The sequence below is a fragment of the Euprymna scolopes genome, chromosome 33, assembly GCF_053919585.1.
Source record: "Euprymna scolopes isolate OS-2025 chromosome 33, ASM5391958v1, whole genome shotgun sequence".
NCBI classification, from domain to species: domain Eukaryota; kingdom Metazoa; phylum Mollusca; class Cephalopoda; order Sepiida; family Sepiolidae; genus Euprymna; species Euprymna scolopes.
This window is the reverse complement of record NC_136514.1, coordinates 79,898,152-79,918,055: the sequence shown is the minus strand read 5'-3', so window position 1 is coordinate 79,918,055 and position 19,904 is coordinate 79,898,152. Positions and strand designations below refer to the sequence as shown.

Genomic DNA, 19,904 nt, shown 5'->3' with positions numbered 1-19,904 from the left:
TGATGGCTGAGGGGAAAGATGCTAACCCGCAAAGCCAGGTTTGTTTTGTTAATTCGATTTAAATCTTTCGACCAGTAGTAATTAGCACTTCATGCAATGATGATTGCATAAGTATGAAACACTAGTGTCTGTAGATGTAAAAAATCATTAATATTTATTGAGAAAAAAAATATATATATATATTCATTCTGTTTCTTTACTTGAAATAGTTTCTTTTTCCAATTCTTATGTTGATCTTTTCATTCTGCAGGTAGCCATCTTTCCAAATGGCTCTTCCCAATTACAAAAGCCAGGCACCAGTGTCACAGGGCACGCCACGTGAGTAGCTACTTTTTCTTTTCTTGAGATAAATTTGAAAATTTCAGTGTGTGAGTTATGTTTTGTCTTTCCTGAAAGAAAAAAACATTGTAACAAGCAAGCAAACTCCTCTTTCTCGCAGAAGAGATGTTGCAAGTGTTTTTGCTCTGTTGTTACTTTTATGGTATGTGTTCGACTGAGCTATGGTCCCTTCCCAGAAAACATTCACAACAAATACTCGCCTAGCTGAAACAACTCTCAACAACTTTCCTCACTCTATCTGTACACAAAACTAAACAAAAATTCCATGAGCAGCTTCTTTCCTAGAACTTTCCATCTATGGAATGCAATACCATTTGTCTGCTTTCCAGCTGACTATAACATGAGCAGGTCTTCCAGTTTAATGTGAATAAATTCATATTGAGTCATCCGTTTAGATAATCTAGTTCTATCCAAGTTCCACCATGAATCATATTTTCTCACCTTCTACCTAACACTTAATCCTCAACCTTGAATGGCCTTTGGGCCTTGATATGTGATGAACTTCCAAGTAAAAAATAATAAACATAAATCAGTGTGACTGCATATCTCCACCTGACAATATAAGGATGAACCAAAGTCTTATCCGAACTTACTTCTTCATATTGTACGAAATATTTGCAAATTTATGCTATGAAAATGTTGATAACTCAAAAACTATCTAATCGGGCTGAAATTTTGCATGGTGGTTATTGTCATAGAAGAACATCAGATCCATACGTTCAATTTCATAAATTGGAAGTTGAAATTCCACCACTCTTTCAACCTTGATCGAACATATCAAGATCATATATTAGATGCGAAACTTGTTTAGTTAGAGTATGGACTAAGTAGTGAGCCTCTATGATAAACAGAAGCAACATGTTATTTTCATCTTTCTCCATGGCCAAATGAAATCAGTTTTAAATTAAACCATGACTGATATTTTGATCAAGTTTGGTGACAGTCGGTCAAGTGATGTGGATGCAAGGCTGTGCACAAACGGTGACAAACTAACAAACTCGGCCGAGGGTCAATGAGATGAGTAGATTGACAGTTGAATGATGATGATGAATATGAGAATGATTGAAAAGCTACACATAACCCACCACTGAAAACAGCAATTTTTCCCCCTTTGTCAGAAACAGCATTCATTGTATGTGAGATAGGAAGAACTTGAGATTTGGTGTAGGGAATCTAAAAATTTTAATTTGTGATTTTAATCATTTTTGCTTAAATACATTTTGTCCATATTATTTGGATTCTTCAGACTACTGTTCTCATCTTACGTGTCATTTTCACAACGTTTCAGCCGATGTGACCTCCGACCTTCTTTGAACTTGGGAATTTTAACCAAATTTCAAATAAAACCCTTTATTTACTTCATGGGGGTAGCATGTTCTCATTCCATTAGCCATCAGTAATTTGTATTTGTATTTTTCGGTTGCTCACACTGAGAACTGAACCTTCAATCCTCTAGGAAAATATCACTTTTACAATTGATTTTTCCAAACCACTACACTATGGGTCTGGCTATTGTTAACGTACTTAGAAAATCAATTGTAAAAATATTTTTCTGACGGTTAAAGGTTCAATTTTCAGTATACATGACCGAAAAATATAATTGTCAATTACTTAAGACCTCTATCCAGTCATGACTGGCGGAACGAGGGCATGCTACACCTGTGAAGTAAATAAAGGATTTCGTTCAACTTCCCGAATCTGACAGAAACATTTCCGAGTTTGACAAGATACACATGAAAAAGGTCAGAGGTTAGATCGACTGGGAGATTGTGAAAATGACACTCAGGATGAGAACGGTAGTCTGAAGAATCCAAATAATACGAATAATTAATCCTCATCTCCGAAGTTCTGAAACGTAATACTTTTTTGTGTCTTCCAATGCTGATAATGTTTGTCCATCATTTGCGAAGACAACCATAATCATGTAGTTGTTCTGTGGGTTTGAGGATGACTTGTCTGTCTGATCCAAGTTCTGAAGCCACTCCCATATAATAGGGCACCTTGGAATTATTTTGTAGCAGGGGTACTGTTACAATTTTTTTGACTTATAATGGGGGTATGATCCCACACAGTCAGGCGATTCTATTTATAAACGATGCTGCTAGGAACTGACGAATCGAATTAATTCACGTTCTGATACCAACCAATCAGAAACAAGAATTGCTCCATAAATATTTAACCTTTACTGTAGCAATTTCGCATGTTTTTTTTTTGTCTCGACATGGTAAGAATCTTTTGCTCTGTGGAACTGTCTACTGCAAACCAGTCACCTCTCAGGACTTGTGTGGAACAACGAACCATCGGAAACTGTTCTGTCTACTGCAAACCAGTCACCTCTCAGGAGTTGTGTAGAACAACGAACCATCGGAAACTGTTCTGAAACTAAACATGGCTTACACTTCTAGAGGTTATACACCCAGCGTGCGTCTTTATTTCGATGGATCCGAATCAAAATTTGATTTGTGGCAAGTTAAATTTCTAGGATATCTACAAATCCAAAAGCTACACAAAGTACTTCAAACACAACCTGAAAACAGAAACGACCCCGACTTCATTGAAAAGAACGCAACTGTCTTTGCAGAATTAATACAGTGTTTAGATGACCGAAGTCTATCACTAGTAATGAGAGAAGCCCTGGATGATGGCTGCAAAGCATCGAACATACTGAGAGAGCATTATTTATCGAAAGGAAAACCCAAAATTATTTCTTTATATACTCAACTGACCTCTCTAAAACGAATGGAAGCCGAAATTATTACTGATTATAAGAGCCGAAACGACTGCAAATTCTTTAAAAATATCTGGTGATGTTATAAGTGACAATCTGTTAATTTCCATGGTCCTTAAGGGATTACCGAGTGATTTCAAGCCATTTACCACCGTGATAACCCAGAAAGAAAAACCCATGACTTTTAGCCAATTCAAGGTAGCACTCAGAAGTTACGAGAAAACTGAAAAAAATGATCACAGAAAAAAACGAATTTACAAATATCATGAAATTTAAAAATACACACATAAAAACACCAAAATTAAATTATACCCATGCCAGGAATAAAAACTGCAACTTTGCCAAAAACAATTTTTCTCCTAAGAAAAGTACAAAAATTATTTGCTATAATTGTGGACAACATAATCACAAGAGTTTCCAATGTAGATACAGGATTCAAAATGGTGACTCGATTAAAAATGTGGAGAGCTCTGTTAGCGGATATACATTTTTATTTTTGTGTACGTTTAATGCTTCAACAAACAATAATAATTTTCTTGTCGATTGTAGGGCCACAGCACATGTGATTACAAAGGAATCTGATTTTATCAATTTTGATCCCAACTTTAAGCCACAAAATCATTTTGTAGAACTAGCTAACGAGAGTCGAGTAAATGATATCGTTTTGAAAAGAGGCGATGCTAAAATCTCGCTAAGGAATAATAAAGGTGAACTATGTTTCTGTATTCTAGAAAACGCTCTTCTAATCCCAAAATTTAAACAAAATATATTTTCTGTATAAGCTGCCACTAAACAAGGTGCAAATATAAACTTTAGCCTCAATAAATCAAAACTGGTATACCCGAATGGAACTGTATTCAACATTAAAGAAAATGGAAGACTATATTATTTAAATAGCGTAGTCCCATCGAAAACCGCCTGCTATGATCTATAGACATGGCATAAAATTCTTTGACATTGCAATATTCCTGATATCAAAAAGTTGTCGACTGTAGTTGATGAAATGAAAATACAAACATCAAAAAACTTCAACTGCGACGTCTGTACGCAATGGAAAATGACAAACTATCAAAGCAAGATACCAGACAAAAAGGCCAAAAAATCCTATCAATGGTGCATTGTGACTTGAACAGTCCCATGGAACCAATGGCCAGAGAACATTATAGATATGTGTTGAATTTCGTAGATGACCATTCAGGTTTAATAATGGTTTACTTTTTAAAGAACAAATCTGATACCCTGCTAGCAACTAAAAAATATTTAGCCGACATGGCTCCCTACGGTGAAGTCAAGTGTATTCGCTCTGACAACGGTACAGAATTCACCAATAAAGACTTTGAACTTTTACTAATTAACCATCATATCAAGCATGAAAAATCAGCTCCTAACGGGACTGCTGAAAGAGTGTGGCGGACACTTTTTGAAATGGCAAGATGCCTACTCATTGAATCAAAACTCCCAAAAAACCTCTAGACATACACACTTAGCCTACACAGCCTATATACGCAACATGTGTTTTAACAAAACACTATCTAAAACTCCATATGAATCTTTCTGTGGTAAAAAAAAAACAAATTTAAGCAGAATGTATATATTTGGTTCAACTTGCTTCGCATATATAGATAAAAAGAGTAAATTGAATATTAAAGCCGACAAAGGTATATTTCTTGGATGCGATAAAAACAGTCCAGCCAATTTAGTATTTTTTCCAGAGAAAAATAAAATAAAAAGAATCCGATGTGTAAAATTCACAGATACGTTTAATTTTAAAGACGAAAACCCGTCATATGAAGAAGATGAAATTATATTTCCTCAAATTATTAAAACAAACAAAGACAATAAAAATGACAGACAAGAGTATCCCATGATGATGATGATAAAATCAAAAGATATCCCAAAAGAAATAGAAGGCAACCCAATTTTTTTGTGGTCGACAATATAAAAGATTATCAAATCGACTATTGCTATTCAATGGAAAATGCGCCAAAAAGCTTTAACGAAGCAATTAATTCAGAACATTGTGATGAATAGAAAATTGCCATGAAAAAAGAAATAGATGCCTTAACCGAAAATGATACCTATACGGTAGTGCCTCTCCCAAAAGATAAACATGTTATTTCTACAAGATGGGTCTTTGCAAAAAAGACTATCGCATCAGGCGTAGAACAGTACAAAGCTAGATTTTTTGCTAAAGGGTACTCTCAGATTTACGGTATAGAATATTTTTCTACGTTTTCACCGACCACAAACCTAACAACAATCAGAATTTTACTGCAAATCGCATCGCAATATGACATAAATATCCATCAAATGGACGTAAAGAAAATGCTTATTTAAATGCCCCAATAGACTGTGAAATTTATATTACCCCTCTAGAGGGATTTATAAAGAAAAATAAAAATAGCGTGTGGCGACTTAACAAGTCATTATATGGTCTAAAGCAGAGTGCTCAGTGTTGGAATACAGTATTTCATGATTATATTATTAAACAAAAATTTAGACAATGCGCTGTAGACCCCCCTGTTTATATACCCAACACAAAGACGATAAACTACTGATTTTGGTTTAGTGGGTCAATGATATTTTAATCGCATCAAATTCGGAGGACTTGTGTAGAACAACGAACCATCGGAAACTGTTCTGAAACTAAACATGGCTTACACTTCTAGAGGTGCTGATTGCTCTGTCTTTTCTAAAAGCACATTTCTTCTTGCATTGTTTAATGCGTGTAGATTCAGCAATCATGGGTCCTTACCCAGTATTAACAGCTCATAAAACTAATTCATTTTCAACAAAAGACATTTCAAACATCTATGTGTCAAGTTGTTCTTGTTTATTTTTCTACAGTTCCCTTTCTCTTTTTTTTTTTTTTTTTTTTTTTTTTTTTGCCAACATTTCTACATTCTTTTCACTGTCTGCTATTGTTGTGGCGACACTTCTACTTTTTTTGATATTGTTTTCATTCTGCGGCTCCGTCTATAACCCAATATCTTTGTTGCAATATATGATGACAGGTCATACAGAAGGAATTCTGAACTTTACTGAATGCTCTTTTTTAGAAAGAAAGAAAAAACATCCCCTCCCCAAAGGAATCCCCACTTATCAAGGCCCAGGGGCCACTCGAGGATAAGGTTTAAAGAGTGTACAGTGGTCAAAAGGGCAATATCATAGTAATTGTTAGTAGTGTAAATTTGGTAAATTGGATTACTTGAGGGGAACGGCTCATCAAGAATTTGTTTACATTGGACTTGAAGACAGCCATATCATAGTCAGCTGGAAAGCAGGTATACAGAACAGAGTTCCACAGATGTGCAGTTCTTAGAAAGAAGCTTTGTTCATAGAATCTACATTTAAGTTTAGGCACAGGTAAAGAGTGAGGGAAATTATTGATAGTGGTTTCAGATAGACGAGTGTTTCTTGTGAATGTTTGGCGAGGGGGGGGGCATAGATTGGAGTTTCATACAATTATGAATGAAAAAAAAATCTAAGAAAGAATGAATGAACGATTGAAGAAAAAAAAACGTTTCACAAGAAGAAGAAAATATCGTTTATAACAGATGAATGCGTGAATGATGAATAAACTTCAAATGAGCTGTAAATGAATGAAAATCTTTGTTCAGTTTATATTTTTGAATTTTTTAGATGCATATTGATAATTTGGATTATTCGGACTATTATTCTCATCTTGAGTGTTATTTTCACATTTCGGCTGATGTAACCTCCTGACTTTCTTCAGATGTATCTTGTCAAAGTTGGGACTGCATAGAATTAAGGTTCCCAAACTTCATACGAGAATTGTTTTTAATGACCCATGGCATAATGGATAATGTACTTGGTAAAATTCACTGGGGAGTTACATTCTTCTGGAGCTTAAAGGCAGTGATGTTCAACATGTGGTCCATGTGGCTCACTGGTGGTCCACAGAGGAATTTTGGTAGTCCACAGTTTGATTTAGTTATCAAAAAGAAAATTTTTATATCTTTTTAATTTAAAACATTTTAAGTCCAATATCCACTACGCCACATCTTTTCATTTGTTTTTTTTTTATCCTTGACTTTTAATGTATCCTCCGATTTCTTAAAAAAATTTTCCTCCTTTTTATAAACCCTTTGCACAAAAAGTGTTTTTGCATTTATGACTAGTCTTCATGTAATGCTGTTTCAATTAATGCCAATACCAACAAATTCATAGCTTTGCTATAATATTAAGTTGCTAATATTTTTTTTCTGATGAGAAGAACAAATTTCTTTGAAACTCTGTAGATTAAGGAAATTTCAATATATCTTTTTTGAGTATCCTGTTGAACGATAAATTAATGTAAAATATATTTTCACAATTTTTATTCTTTTATATATATATATATATATATATATATATATATATAAAATCCTATAATTTTTTTTTTTCGTGTATTGATATATTAAAAACCCTTTTTTCTATTTACTTGAAAAATACAACCATGTTATATATGGGTCGTTGAATTGTATTTATCTGCAAACGATCTAGCTAATTTGCATATTCTTTTAAACATTCATTTTAATTAATTATCTATTAGTTTTTTTCAGTTTTCTTATGGAATGATCATCTTTGGTCAACTATTACATGTAATTATATTCATGCAGATATTCTACATGATTTATACTTGCGTAATATTTGTGTAAAAAGTGTGCAGTAAACACAAAACTCTTTCTATATATATATTTATGTATGTGTATATATTTTAAATAAAATAGGCGGCGGTTTCTCAAGAGCTCTTTTGGCTATCATCTCATCAGGAAAAAAATTGATAGCATTTTCGATATATTTTTGTTTAAAAAATTTTGCCTTGCAAACTTTTCATCAGTTTTTGGTTTACAGACATGAAACTTCATATATAGGGTCTTCAAACCCATGCAAAACTTTATACTTGGGTTTTGGCCAGGGAAAATCAGTGCAAAAGTGTGACAATTAAAAAAACTGAAATTTGTCAGATGAAGGTCGAACGACAGCATTACGAATATGCATGCATGACGTAATAGCGACTGATTCATGTTTTAACTTTTAGCTTTGCAGTAAACATGTCTTCATAATAGCTACTGATTCATGTTTTAACTTTTAGCTTTGCAGTAAACATGTCTTAATAATAGCTACTGATTCATGTTTTAACTTTTAGCTTTGCAGTAAACATGTCTTCATAATAGCTACTGATTCATGTTTTAACTTTTAGCTTTGCAGTAAACATGTCTTCATAATAGCTACTGATTCATGTTTTAACTTTTAGCTTTGCAGTAAACATGTCTTAATAATAGCTACTGATTCATGTTTTAACTTTTAGCTTTGCAGTAAACATGTCTTCATAATAGCTACTGATTCATGTTTTAACTTTTAGCTTTGCAGTAAACATGTCTTCATAATAGCTACTGATTCATGTTTTAACTTTTAGCTTTGCAGTAAACATGTCTTCATAGTACAGTCATTAATGTCAAAGGAAAAAGTAAATCGTAAGCTAAATGTTTTGGTTTCGATTCATAGTGGTGATGCACAAGTCTTTTTTTTTTTTCTTTTTTTTTTTTTAATTTTAAATCATTACTATATATTGGGTCCAATATAATATTTTAATAAATACGATATATGCATTAATCAAACTATAATATTTAAGCATATTTTACAACCGAGCAATGCCCTGCAGCCTGCATATATATATATATATATATATATATATATATATATATATATACAGGGTGACCCCAAAAAAACAGAGGACATTCAATTGTTTTTCTGAGCATTTTACAGTCAACGGAGAAAAAAAAGGCCAAAGACCATAGTGTTTTGATGCAATGTTTTGAATATAATAAACTAGTTATGACTAAAGTTTCATTTCATTCGGACAAAACATTAAGAACTGGGGCCTAATTAGAGTTGGGGCCCGTTTTTTGGGGGTCATCCTGTGTGTGTGTGTGTGTGTGTGTGTGTGTGTGTGTGTGTGTGTATGTATATATATATATATATATATATATATATATATATATATATATATATATATATATATTAGTGATGGGATGATTCCAATATGAATCTCTAAATATTTAACTATAGAGTTATTTTCCCCGATTTCTGTAAAAAAAACATACGTTTAATATGCAGATATTTTCCTAAACGTAAAATTACACTTGTGGAGGATGATCTATATATTTTAGCTTTACTGGTATTTTAAAATCAATAAATATTTATTATTTTATCATTATTAACAACAATGGAACATTCTGCTTTAAACAAAATCAAGTAAAAATAAAAAAAGACAATTAAAAGAATCATTTTGGCATCAGAAAATAGGCACCAATTTTTTCGATACCGATTCCGATACGCCCAAATTTGTCAATTTTTCCGATTCCCAATTAATTGTCCCAATACTAATATATCCCGATTAATTGTCCCAATACTGATATATATATATACTAGCAAAAGTACCTGTCGTTGACTGGGTTCAAAAACAATGTACAGAAAATGGACTCTGATTTATGAAAGTACTAGCGAGGGGTACCCGGCGTTGCCCGGGTGTTTTTCGGGGTATGTGAAAAAAAACCCCGAAAATGTGAAGAGAAAAAACGAAGCCTTCACGACGTGCTGTTGGAAAATAGTAGTGTTTAAAAAAAAAAACAGGTGCGCGTTTTTGATTGACGTGACGGCGATAGGTATTCAGCAGTTAGGATTTTGTGCTGGACAGTTTTGAATGAGGTGAATAAATCTGTTTGTTTGTTTTTAAAAACCCGCTCCCTGTTTATTAGGAGGAGCGAAATGAAAGCTCCAGTCTGATATGACGAAGTCGACATTGAACAAACGTTACTTAGCTCTCTTAAGACAACTGGCTTTTGGCCTGTGATTAGAGTCGAGTTTCGCTTTTTATTATACCGAAAACCGAATGTAACGCGTGCCGATGTGGGAAATGTGGAATAATTAACGTTTGAAAGTCAATAAAATTAAATAGACAGGCGAGCTCCGTGGGTAACTCTGAGATATTACAATTTATAGATGATATAAAAAGTTTTAAGAAGTTGTGAACCGAGCAAGCGCTTTTCTGAAAGAAGCCTTTTGTGGATATCGAGGAAAAGCGTACATACATACATACATTTTCGCTTTTATATATATAGATGATAGGTTATGAAAAGGAAGGGTTGTAATGAGATAGCTTCGAATTTGGGGGTATCAAAACCAAAGCAAAATATGATGAAAGTAAAAATAAAATAGATAAACCCCATAATTTATTATACCATACCTGTTCACACTGAAACACTTATCACAATATTCTGTGGATCTATATTAAAAAACCTTGTTAAACTTTGTGACATATTTCCATTCTATGGAGGTCATGTGCGAACGAACACCCTATAATTTTATTATACCATATTTCTTCAAACTGAAACATAATTATCAAAGTATACTTACGCAGATAGATATGAAAAGTCTTTATTAAAGTTTGTGCCTATTTCCATTCTATGGAGGCCAGGCGCGAACGCAGACCCCACAATTTTATTATACTATCCCTATTTAAGTTAAAACATACTTATCAAAGTATTCTTATGTACATCTATATCAAAAACATTTGTAAACGTTTTTTTTTTTTAATTAAATTTTTTATTTCCATACTTTGTAGACCAGGCGCGAACGCAGACCCCCACAATTTTAATGAACCACTGTTCTGCCAGATCAAACATACCCATTCCTGTGTCTCAATACATCTTCTATCATTATATGTAATCAGTTTTTTAAAATAGTCAACCATATAGGAGCCTATTCGTGACCAGACACACACATACATACACAGACATCCAGTTTTATATTATAGATATAGTAAAATGTAATGTGTAGAAAGCGGTACAATGCAGAGGTAACGGAAAGACACAAGCTGAAGCTTTTATATATATATATATATATATATATATATATATATATATATATATATATATAAGGTCAGTGCGAAAGTGATTGTGTTTTTGAAAATCTTTATACATAACAATAACGACCTTTGCTCTCTAGCACTCTATTTCATTTGTCAACAAGATTGTAAAATTCTTTTGGTTTTTATATGACACGTGTTCAATCTCCTTGTGATGTCAAACGAAACCCATTTAAATGGCTTTGTAATCCTCAAAATAAGTGATTATCTGAGGGAGCTAGGTAAGAAGAATATGCGGGATGGGGCAAAATTTGCCAACCAGATTCTCCTCGTAGATCTTTAGTCAGTGGTGCCATGTGAGGACGAGAATGATGGAAGATGACTTCCCTTTATGTTGACTCCAAAAACGTTTTTTAGTTAACATGTGAAAATATTGCAGAAAAATATTAATGATGCTTTAATAATCTTAAAGAAAAGGTTAAAAATTTATCTTGATGATATGCTTATATAATAACAATCAGCATTAAATAAATTCCAATGGTTTAAAATACCCTTTCTACATCTATATGATCTGCAGTACATTGAATGTATATATTTTTGTCTTTGTCATCATAAAATTTCTTTTCTTTTCAGAACGCTCTGGACGCAATTATGCCAATACTGGACAGTCTGGCTCCTCTGGTGGGGTATGTATGTCATCATTCTATTTGTCTAAAACAGTTTTCTAATTTACCATTCAAATGAAATTTTGGATGAATATAACTATAACTATTGCGACTACTACTAGTATGTATATTGTTTTCACTAAATAAAGGCAACAAAGATTGGATTGATAGCAAAAAGTTGTGTATTTTCATTATATGCTACAATTGTTTTGTGACTGTTCGGACAATTTCAAACCTTATATCGTTTGAAAATGTTCACAAGAACGGAATCTCTTCAGATGTTGTGAAAACACTACTTAATTTTGTGAAAACAATATATGAATGCTCGATTACAAAAACTGAAGCTTATTAATTTAAGTCACCTTATATTGACTTAAACTTTAGTGGTATATGAACAATTACCGAATTCTCACTTATCTGAGCATAATAAAATTTGGAATATTATGAATAAAGTGTATATGTATGTATGTATGTATGTACATGAATAAAGTGTATATGTCTGCAAATTATTGTGTCAGGTCATGTCATATGCTACTTGTACCATGTAACCCAGTACTACCTGCCTCATGGTCGGGTCACCGGCGACTAAACTGGTTCCCCCACCAGGCTTGTTTGGTGAGGAGGGCGGCTAGTCTCCCTGGAGGATAAAAAACAAGACCTTCCAAAGGGCGAATGAACTCTTTTTCTGGGTCAACGGCCAACTAGCACCGTGTATATTTGTGTGTGTGTATATGTGTATTGGGGTGGAGAGTGCTCCCGTAAGCCGTAGTGAAGGCAACCTTTCTAGGAGAAGCAAATCTCTGATTTAAAAAACCATAAAGCGGGAGATCAGTACCCACATTAAGCTGGTCTGCAGTTTAATTTGTTGCTGGCTATCTTGCTCTTGCTTGTTGCTGGATCTCAACATTTTGAACCGAGAGAGACTTAGCTGTCGTACAAAGCTAAGACTCTGTAACATCATCTTTGTATAGATACTCCCTCAGGCATTTGGGCTCATGGATTTTAAATGTTTGAGGGAGTGGCACTCGTCTGACAAGACGTTGCAATCATCATATATATATATATATATATATATATATATATATATATATATATATATACTTACCATTATCTCGATGAATAAATGCAGAAATATATATTTTCTGTCCCTTGTGCACTACAGCTTCTTGTTTTGTCAGATTGAGAAAGATAGGCATTAAATAGAATATGACCAAATTTGGATTTGGTGGTCTGCAACTCCTTAATGATGTTAATCTTTTCTCTTTTTTTTTCATTTCATTTCTCTCACTTCTAAGAAATGAAAGAAAAAGATTGAAAAGAAAGAAATGAAAGAACTATTAAGAGAGAGAAATGGAGGAATAGAAAAGGGAGAGAAATGGAAGAAGACAGATGAGAAAACAGAAGTATTCTCTCATTTCTCTCTTCTTTTCATCCTTTCATTTCTTTGTACTGTCTTCTCTCTTTTCTCCATTCTCTCATTTCTTTCATTTCTCTTGCTTTTTAAATCCATATGAATAATTGTTGTCTAAAACTTAACTTTTATCCTCCCAAATTTCTAATGAGCTGTTTTTTTGTTTTTTTTCTACAACTTCAACAGGGTTCATCTTCGTCCAGCGGTAGTCCATTTTACTTTAGTGGACAAGGGCATCCCTCATTCACTCCTGTCCGAGTGGGTTCTAAAGCTATCGTAAGTAATAGCCATGCCTCATCCGCCACATTTCAAATGAGGAGGATGCTTGTACTTTGTGAATTCCAATAACAAACTAACCCTAACTGAGGCTAGCATTTTTTTTTTTTCTTTCTTCTTTTTTTCTTTCGTTTCTCCTTTTTTTATTTTGTTTCTTTTTTTATTCATTTGTTTATTATCTATTATATTAAGGATAATGGTCTGTGTGTTTGTATGTCCAATTAAATTTTTTTTTTAATATACAACAAATCAGTAGTGCTCTGAAGGTCTCCTAAGTTTTTGTTTTTTTTCACTCTTCACAAAAAATAAGGGGTATTTTTCTTCTGGTGGGGACAGAGGAGAAAAACGTAACACTATTTCATATCATCGTAATAACTTTTTATGGCCTCAGGTAATGCCAGGTAGACCTGCTAGTATAATATAACTTGTTTATAAAGCTCTTTCTGAAAGGATATTGAGTGCTTTGTAAAGTTGCTTTTCATGATATATATTAAAAATATTTTTTCCATTTTTATTCACGTGTTCATTATCTATTATATAAAGGATAAATGTCTGTGCGTTGCATGTCCAGTTAAAACTTAAAGAATATACAACAAATCACGACAAAATTGGTATTTTTTAATCACTGTAATCTTAGAAAAATATCTAAAAGTTAGAAAAAAAAAGTTCCATTCTTTGAGGGTGAAATGGTCATTTATATCATTTAATATTATCAAGAATTAAACATAATTTTCTAATGTTATCATGTATAAACTAGCAGGACCTGTGGAAATTCCACAGGGGAGTCATTCATATGTAATATATTGATGTGGGCATTCTGTAGATCTTCAGCATAAATGGAGACGCTCTGATATTATTGTAGCTTTTTTGTTAAAATTGCAAAAGTATTTATCCAAGCTAGCAGGTCGTAAAATAAGCTTAAATATGATATTTTAATTCTTGCAGATTTTGTATATATTATTATAGAGTTAATGTTCTATTGAGTTTTATATATTATAAAGTTGCGATTTCAAAAATAAAAAATATACCTATTTGACTTGGGTTCATCGGCTTGAATCAAAACTGAATCCCAATCTTATATATATATATATATATATATATATATATATATATATATAACTTTAGTTCCTTCAGCTATAATCGAAACAGAAACAAAGACTTCTGGAGATTTCTTGATAAAATTATTTTTAAAAAATAGATTAGAGTGCCCATTAACTATAATTGAAATTGAAACCAAAACTTATCAGGAATTCTTGGTAAAATTATTTATAAAAAAAAATAGACAACTTAAGTGTCATCAGCTATAATCGAAACCAAAACTTTTGAAGAATTCTTGGTAAAACTATTTATTACAAGAAATGGAAGTACATAACTAATGACCTGGATGTAAGCGTGACACAGAAAATAGCACACATGTTATCATATTGATATATAGATACAGCCCAGGAAATGAATCAGTCTTTTTTTTTTTTTTTTTAATTGAAAGAAGCTAACTCCGGATTTAATTTATTATTTCTTAAATATTGTCATTTCTCTATAAAGAGGCAGAGGGAGGATATAGTTTGAGTAGTGCTCTGAAGATCTCCTAAGTTTTATTTTTTTCACTTTTTACAAAAAAGAAAAATGTTTTTATCTTCTGGTGGGGGTAGGGGAGGAAAGCAACACTCTTTAACATCTTATAAATTTTTTATTGCCCCAGGCAATGCCAAGTAATCCTAGTAGTATAATATAAATTGTTTATAAAGCTCTGTCTGAAAGGATGTTGAATGCTTTGTATAGCCTTTTTTAGAAGATGCTTTTCATGTTATATATTAAAGAATGTTTTCTCATTTGTCACATAGAAACTAATATTCATGAAAGCTTTGACGTAAACTTATATCATGTAGGAAGGTTTGAGATTGAATGAAGAATTACTTTCATTTTTTTTTTTTTTTTTTTTTTTACTGTCCTCCTCACTTGTTTTATTATCTAAATTAGCATCCCAGATATGGTTTAAATTTAATTAAAATTGAATACACATATTTTAAGTTTCAAGGGGGATTCTTCTCTTGTAGCAACCTCAGTGGTGTATTTAGAGATTCAAGATCACTTTCGTTATATTCCCTGGAAAATACACTTTTAGTTTTCATGCAGATTCTCTAATCTTTCTATAGGGAACAAACGCACACATGGCAGACATTTTTATTTATATATAGATATATGATTAAGTCAAATGAGTCTGTTTCTTGAATCTTTGTGATTTCTTCATATAGAATCAGTTTTTGATTCTGATGTGTCAGTTTCTTTTGCGGAACATTTGTCTATGTTCTTCACAAAAAAAAAAAGGTTTTTTTAATTCCACTTCATTCAGAAAATAATTTATCTGCCTCAGAAAAGTTTTCAAATAGGCATTTTCAATAAAAACATACAAATCAAAAGCAGCATTATCTCCGTGAATAAATATAGAAATTTTTTCATTTCTCAAATAAAACTGTGATTACGTAAAAAAAAAAAAAAGAGATGGAAAAGTGTGTACATAAGATAGATAACTCCTATTATAATGTTTAGGTTAAAATATGAGTTGAGCAGGGATTTTACGGACTTGAAAAGGCCTCATTTCTATTATTCCCTTGAAAAATCTTTGAAAATATAGAAAATGTCTTAAAAGGCCTTGAAAATTGTATTCTTTATGCCCAGTAAAAATTTGTGTTGAAATCTTAATAAAATTTAAATAAATCTTGCTCTTTTTTGGGAGGGTGGGGTTGAGGGGACCGACATAAATAAAAATGATTTCCCCCTTCTAAAAATAACTTTCCTTCTGTGGTTGAGACTCTCCAATAGCAAATTCTTTCCTTGCCCCTCCCCCCCCCCCCAAATTGTGATAACCTAAAATGAGGCAGGTCGTGCCGAAAAAAAATGGACAAGACGATAGTGATCTTGGTTGGAAATTTAAAAGCCATAAAGAGAGTTAATATTTGAGAAAAAAATAAAAAGCATTTAAAACTATTTAAAAACACCAAAGAATGATGCAGATAAGTTGCAGGGTAACTTATTGGCTATGATAACATTTACTATTTGCATATTTCATTTTTTACCACTTTTTCAAATCACTGTGGATTGTAAAACACTTCAAATTTTGTTTTGAAAATTTTGATTTTTGTCTGGAGAAGGCCTTGAAAAACTATGATAAGTTCTTAAAAATGGACATTTAAAATTTGTACAAACCTTACATTGAATAAAATAAAGATGCCATTTACAAACGTGGCAGTTTTTAACATTGCAATTTAAAAGCTTTCAGATATTCCCAACTTCTTTTTATGACAGTTTTATCAAAATGAAACTATTAATTTTATACTATTACTAATCTCTCATATAAACAACAGCTATATGTGCGTTTTTATGTCCAGCTAAAAGTTTAAAAAAAAAAAAATACAAAACAAACACCCACAAAGTTGGTATATTTTTTATCAGCATTGACTTGGATGAATATCATCTAAAATTAAAAAAAAGTATTAATTCTTTGGGGGTCAACTGGGTCAGGTTTTGTAGAGTAGAAGTGAGTTGAATAACTGCCATTATCATTTTCAATACATTAAAACAGAGGAATGGGCTAGGCAAAGGTGGAGAAGAAGTAGGGGAGACAGATATGGACAAATGGGGAAAGAGAAAAACACATGGAAGGGGTTAGATAGAAGTTTTGATATAAAAATGTTACACACACTTTTAACCCTCTCTATTTTTTTTTATAACCCCAAGCAATGCTAGGTAAGTAGCCCTGCAAGTTTGTTAATAATATTGAAGTTTGTCATTGATACAAATATTGTCTTCCATTTCTAACTGACATCTGCTATGGAAGATAAAGACGATTTCCCTGACAAAAGTGAAAATAATTGTATTTGCCACAACATTAATTTACAATTCTTTCTTCTTAAAAACATGGACTAACGATAAAGAAAAAGAAATGGCTATTCAGAATAAAATATGGATATTTAAAACAGCAGCTATTTAGGTCTCAAGTAAAAAAAAAGTTAGGCTTACTTAATTTTAAATAATAGACTGACACACTACTACGATTCCTGTATAAGTGAGGAGAGTGAAACTGGTTTGAGCCCATAGAAACTGTAGGTTGGAATGTGAACACTTAGTGGTTTATCAACTCACTTAGCAAGTGTTGCTTCCTGACATGGACTTCTATTATTGTACCTAACAGAATAAATCTATTCAATATTTTATATCTGTATTGTTATTCTCTTGATGATACAACAAATCTATAACTTTGGAAAAACGAAGCAAAAGCTTTGCAAACTTTGTTGTTTTGAATATTTGAAACAATGTTTTAAATAATAAACATCTCATTTTGTTGTGACATTTCTCGAACACGCAACTATGGTTCACACATATACTTAAATAGAGCAAAACTGATTGGAATTAGTTGAAGCTGCAAGTTGGAATGCAAAAACTTAGCAGTTTATTTGTCAACTCACTTACCAGTTGTTACTACCTGACATGGACTTCTATTATTGTACCTAACGGAATAAATCTATTCTATGTCTTATGTGTGTATATTGTTTTCCACTCGGCAATACAGCACATAACTTTGCAAAAACAAAACAAGAACTTTTGCATTCATTCATATAGATAAAACATTAACATTTTGGTAATTTTTATACAATTTTTTTTATCTTTTTAAATATAGCCATAAAGAAAAAATAAATCATTTTGTCTGGGAAAATGGGGGAGGGGGGTAGTCTTCCTAAAACAAGGCTAAAAAGGAACATTTTGAATATGATTGCTACATATTTGTCCTAGAAAATGGTTTACTTTTGGCAGTTTTAGAACTCTCACATTCCTTACTTTGTCTTTTAGTTCTCGTGTTTCATGAGTGATGTTTCCGATAAAGGGGGAAGAATCGCTGTTTTCTGGGTCAGAATTTATCCGTCTCACACTTGTCTTTGGCTAGTTTTTGACCTTGAAATAGATTTTTGTGTGTGTGTAGCTTTCAATGTCAAGTGGCTACATCCCTTGTCTTAAGCGATTTCTATAAATAAAAAAAATAAGATGCAAAACTTTTTATTATATTCGAATCAAAACAGTTGTTGAATTAAAAAAAATAAATAATAGTTGATTTATAAACTGTTATTTTATAAAGCAACTAGCAGGCCGCCCGGCATTGCCCGGTCATAAAATATGCATAAATATTATATTTTAATTAATACAGAAACTGAGACATTTACACACAGGTATCTTTTTTCTAAACAGTTCACTTCTTGTAAGTAAAAAAAAGAAATTACCCGAGCTGAGATTGAAACCAAAACCTAAAGACAATGAGGCAAGTTCGATAACGATTAGGCCAACTTGACACGGTATTTTAAAAAGTGTTTTCAAACCTACTTATTCTAAACATAAGGAATCTGTCATGTGAACCATTCACACATGCGCATTCGTGAAACAGTTGACAAATATAGAAATCCAATGACCCTTCCACACACCAATTTTTAGATTTTGACCCCTTAGTAGCCCCTTTTTCGAAGTGAAAACTGATTAAAAAGTTTTCCACATGTCTGAATATCTTATATACCAAATTTCAAGTCTGTAGATCAAAAATTCATTGAGTATATAAGTTGAGAAGTGTCTTCACACATATACACACACATTCTCATTTTTATAGATATATAGATACACAAACTTTAACAGCTTACATCATCAATGACGTTTTTCTTTTCTTTTTTTTTTTAATTTAGTGAATCTTGGTATGCTCACATTTGGATTATAATGGCAATTTTTACGTTTCTACCCTCTTACGACTCACATTATTGAATTAATAAATTGCAAAAAATAAAAACTGGTTTTTGTCCTAAATTTCCATTTATATCAAAAGTAAAAATAATAAAAAAATCTGTAGAATGTACCTACCCATGACAAGAAAAAAATATCATATTCCAAAAATTACGTAAATAGATAAAGTAGTTTTATTTTTAAATAAGATTAAATTTTATGAGGAGCGATTGTCTTGCATCGCCATTTTGAAAATAATCTTAAGAAACAAGGAAGATAACTCAACAATAATTCCAACTTGCAAGAATTTTTTTTGTAATGTCTACGGATTTCCCTTAATCGCTTAAAAATGATTTTTATTATAGAAATAAAATTACTTGATCAATTTTATGATTTTTGGAACTTGACATTTTTTTTTCATCGTACAGTTTTTTCTTCATTTCTCTAATCTTGATTGAATTTCTAGAAACAAAAGTTTTTTTTTCTATCTTCAATTTCATCACAAATTCAGTTTGAATCAAGTTTTTCCAACGTTCTCCAATCTTTGTGTGTTTGTATAATTGTCTCAGCTGCTTATCATTTAAGACACAATTTCTTTCCTGTTTTCGTTTGTAGACATTTACAAAAAGATCCAATGATCGAAATTTGGTAAGTGTTAATGATAACAGGAGGTCAGTGAACACAGCCGGCTTTTGCTTCTTCCCTTTTAGTCCCCCACCCACCATCCCTGTCCAGATAACTACGACTTTTCCTTTTCATCATAGTTGGTGCAAGTTTACTAGATTTAAAACGGTTTTTGTTTTCTTTTCCTGCTAAATAATTTTATGTAATAAAGTAAAGATCACGTAACATGCTTAA

The 19,904-nt window shown here is 32.1% G+C and overlaps 1 protein-coding gene across 12 annotated transcripts in view; it reads left to right on the top strand.

Moving 5' to 3' along the window:
• LOC145258321 (uncharacterized) overlaps window positions 1-19,904 on the top strand; it is a 142,535-nt gene that overhangs the window by 17,812 nt on the left and 104,819 nt on the right. For 7 of the 12 annotated variants that reach the window (XM_080116414.1, XM_080116412.1, XM_080116408.1 and 4 more), the window contains exons 2-5: window positions 251-318; window positions 11,574-11,626; window positions 13,203-13,292; window positions 19,662-19,694. In XM_080116414.1, the coding sequence (XP_079972540.1) occupies window positions 267-318; window positions 11,574-11,626; window positions 13,203-13,292; window positions 19,662-19,694 (228 nt within the window). In that variant the 5' untranslated portion in view covers window positions 251-266. The remainder of the gene's footprint in view (window positions 1-250; window positions 319-11,573; window positions 11,627-13,202; window positions 13,293-19,661; window positions 19,695-19,904) is intronic. The other 5 variants (XM_080116413.1, XM_080116410.1, XM_080116411.1 and 2 more) reach the window with 1 other exon arrangement.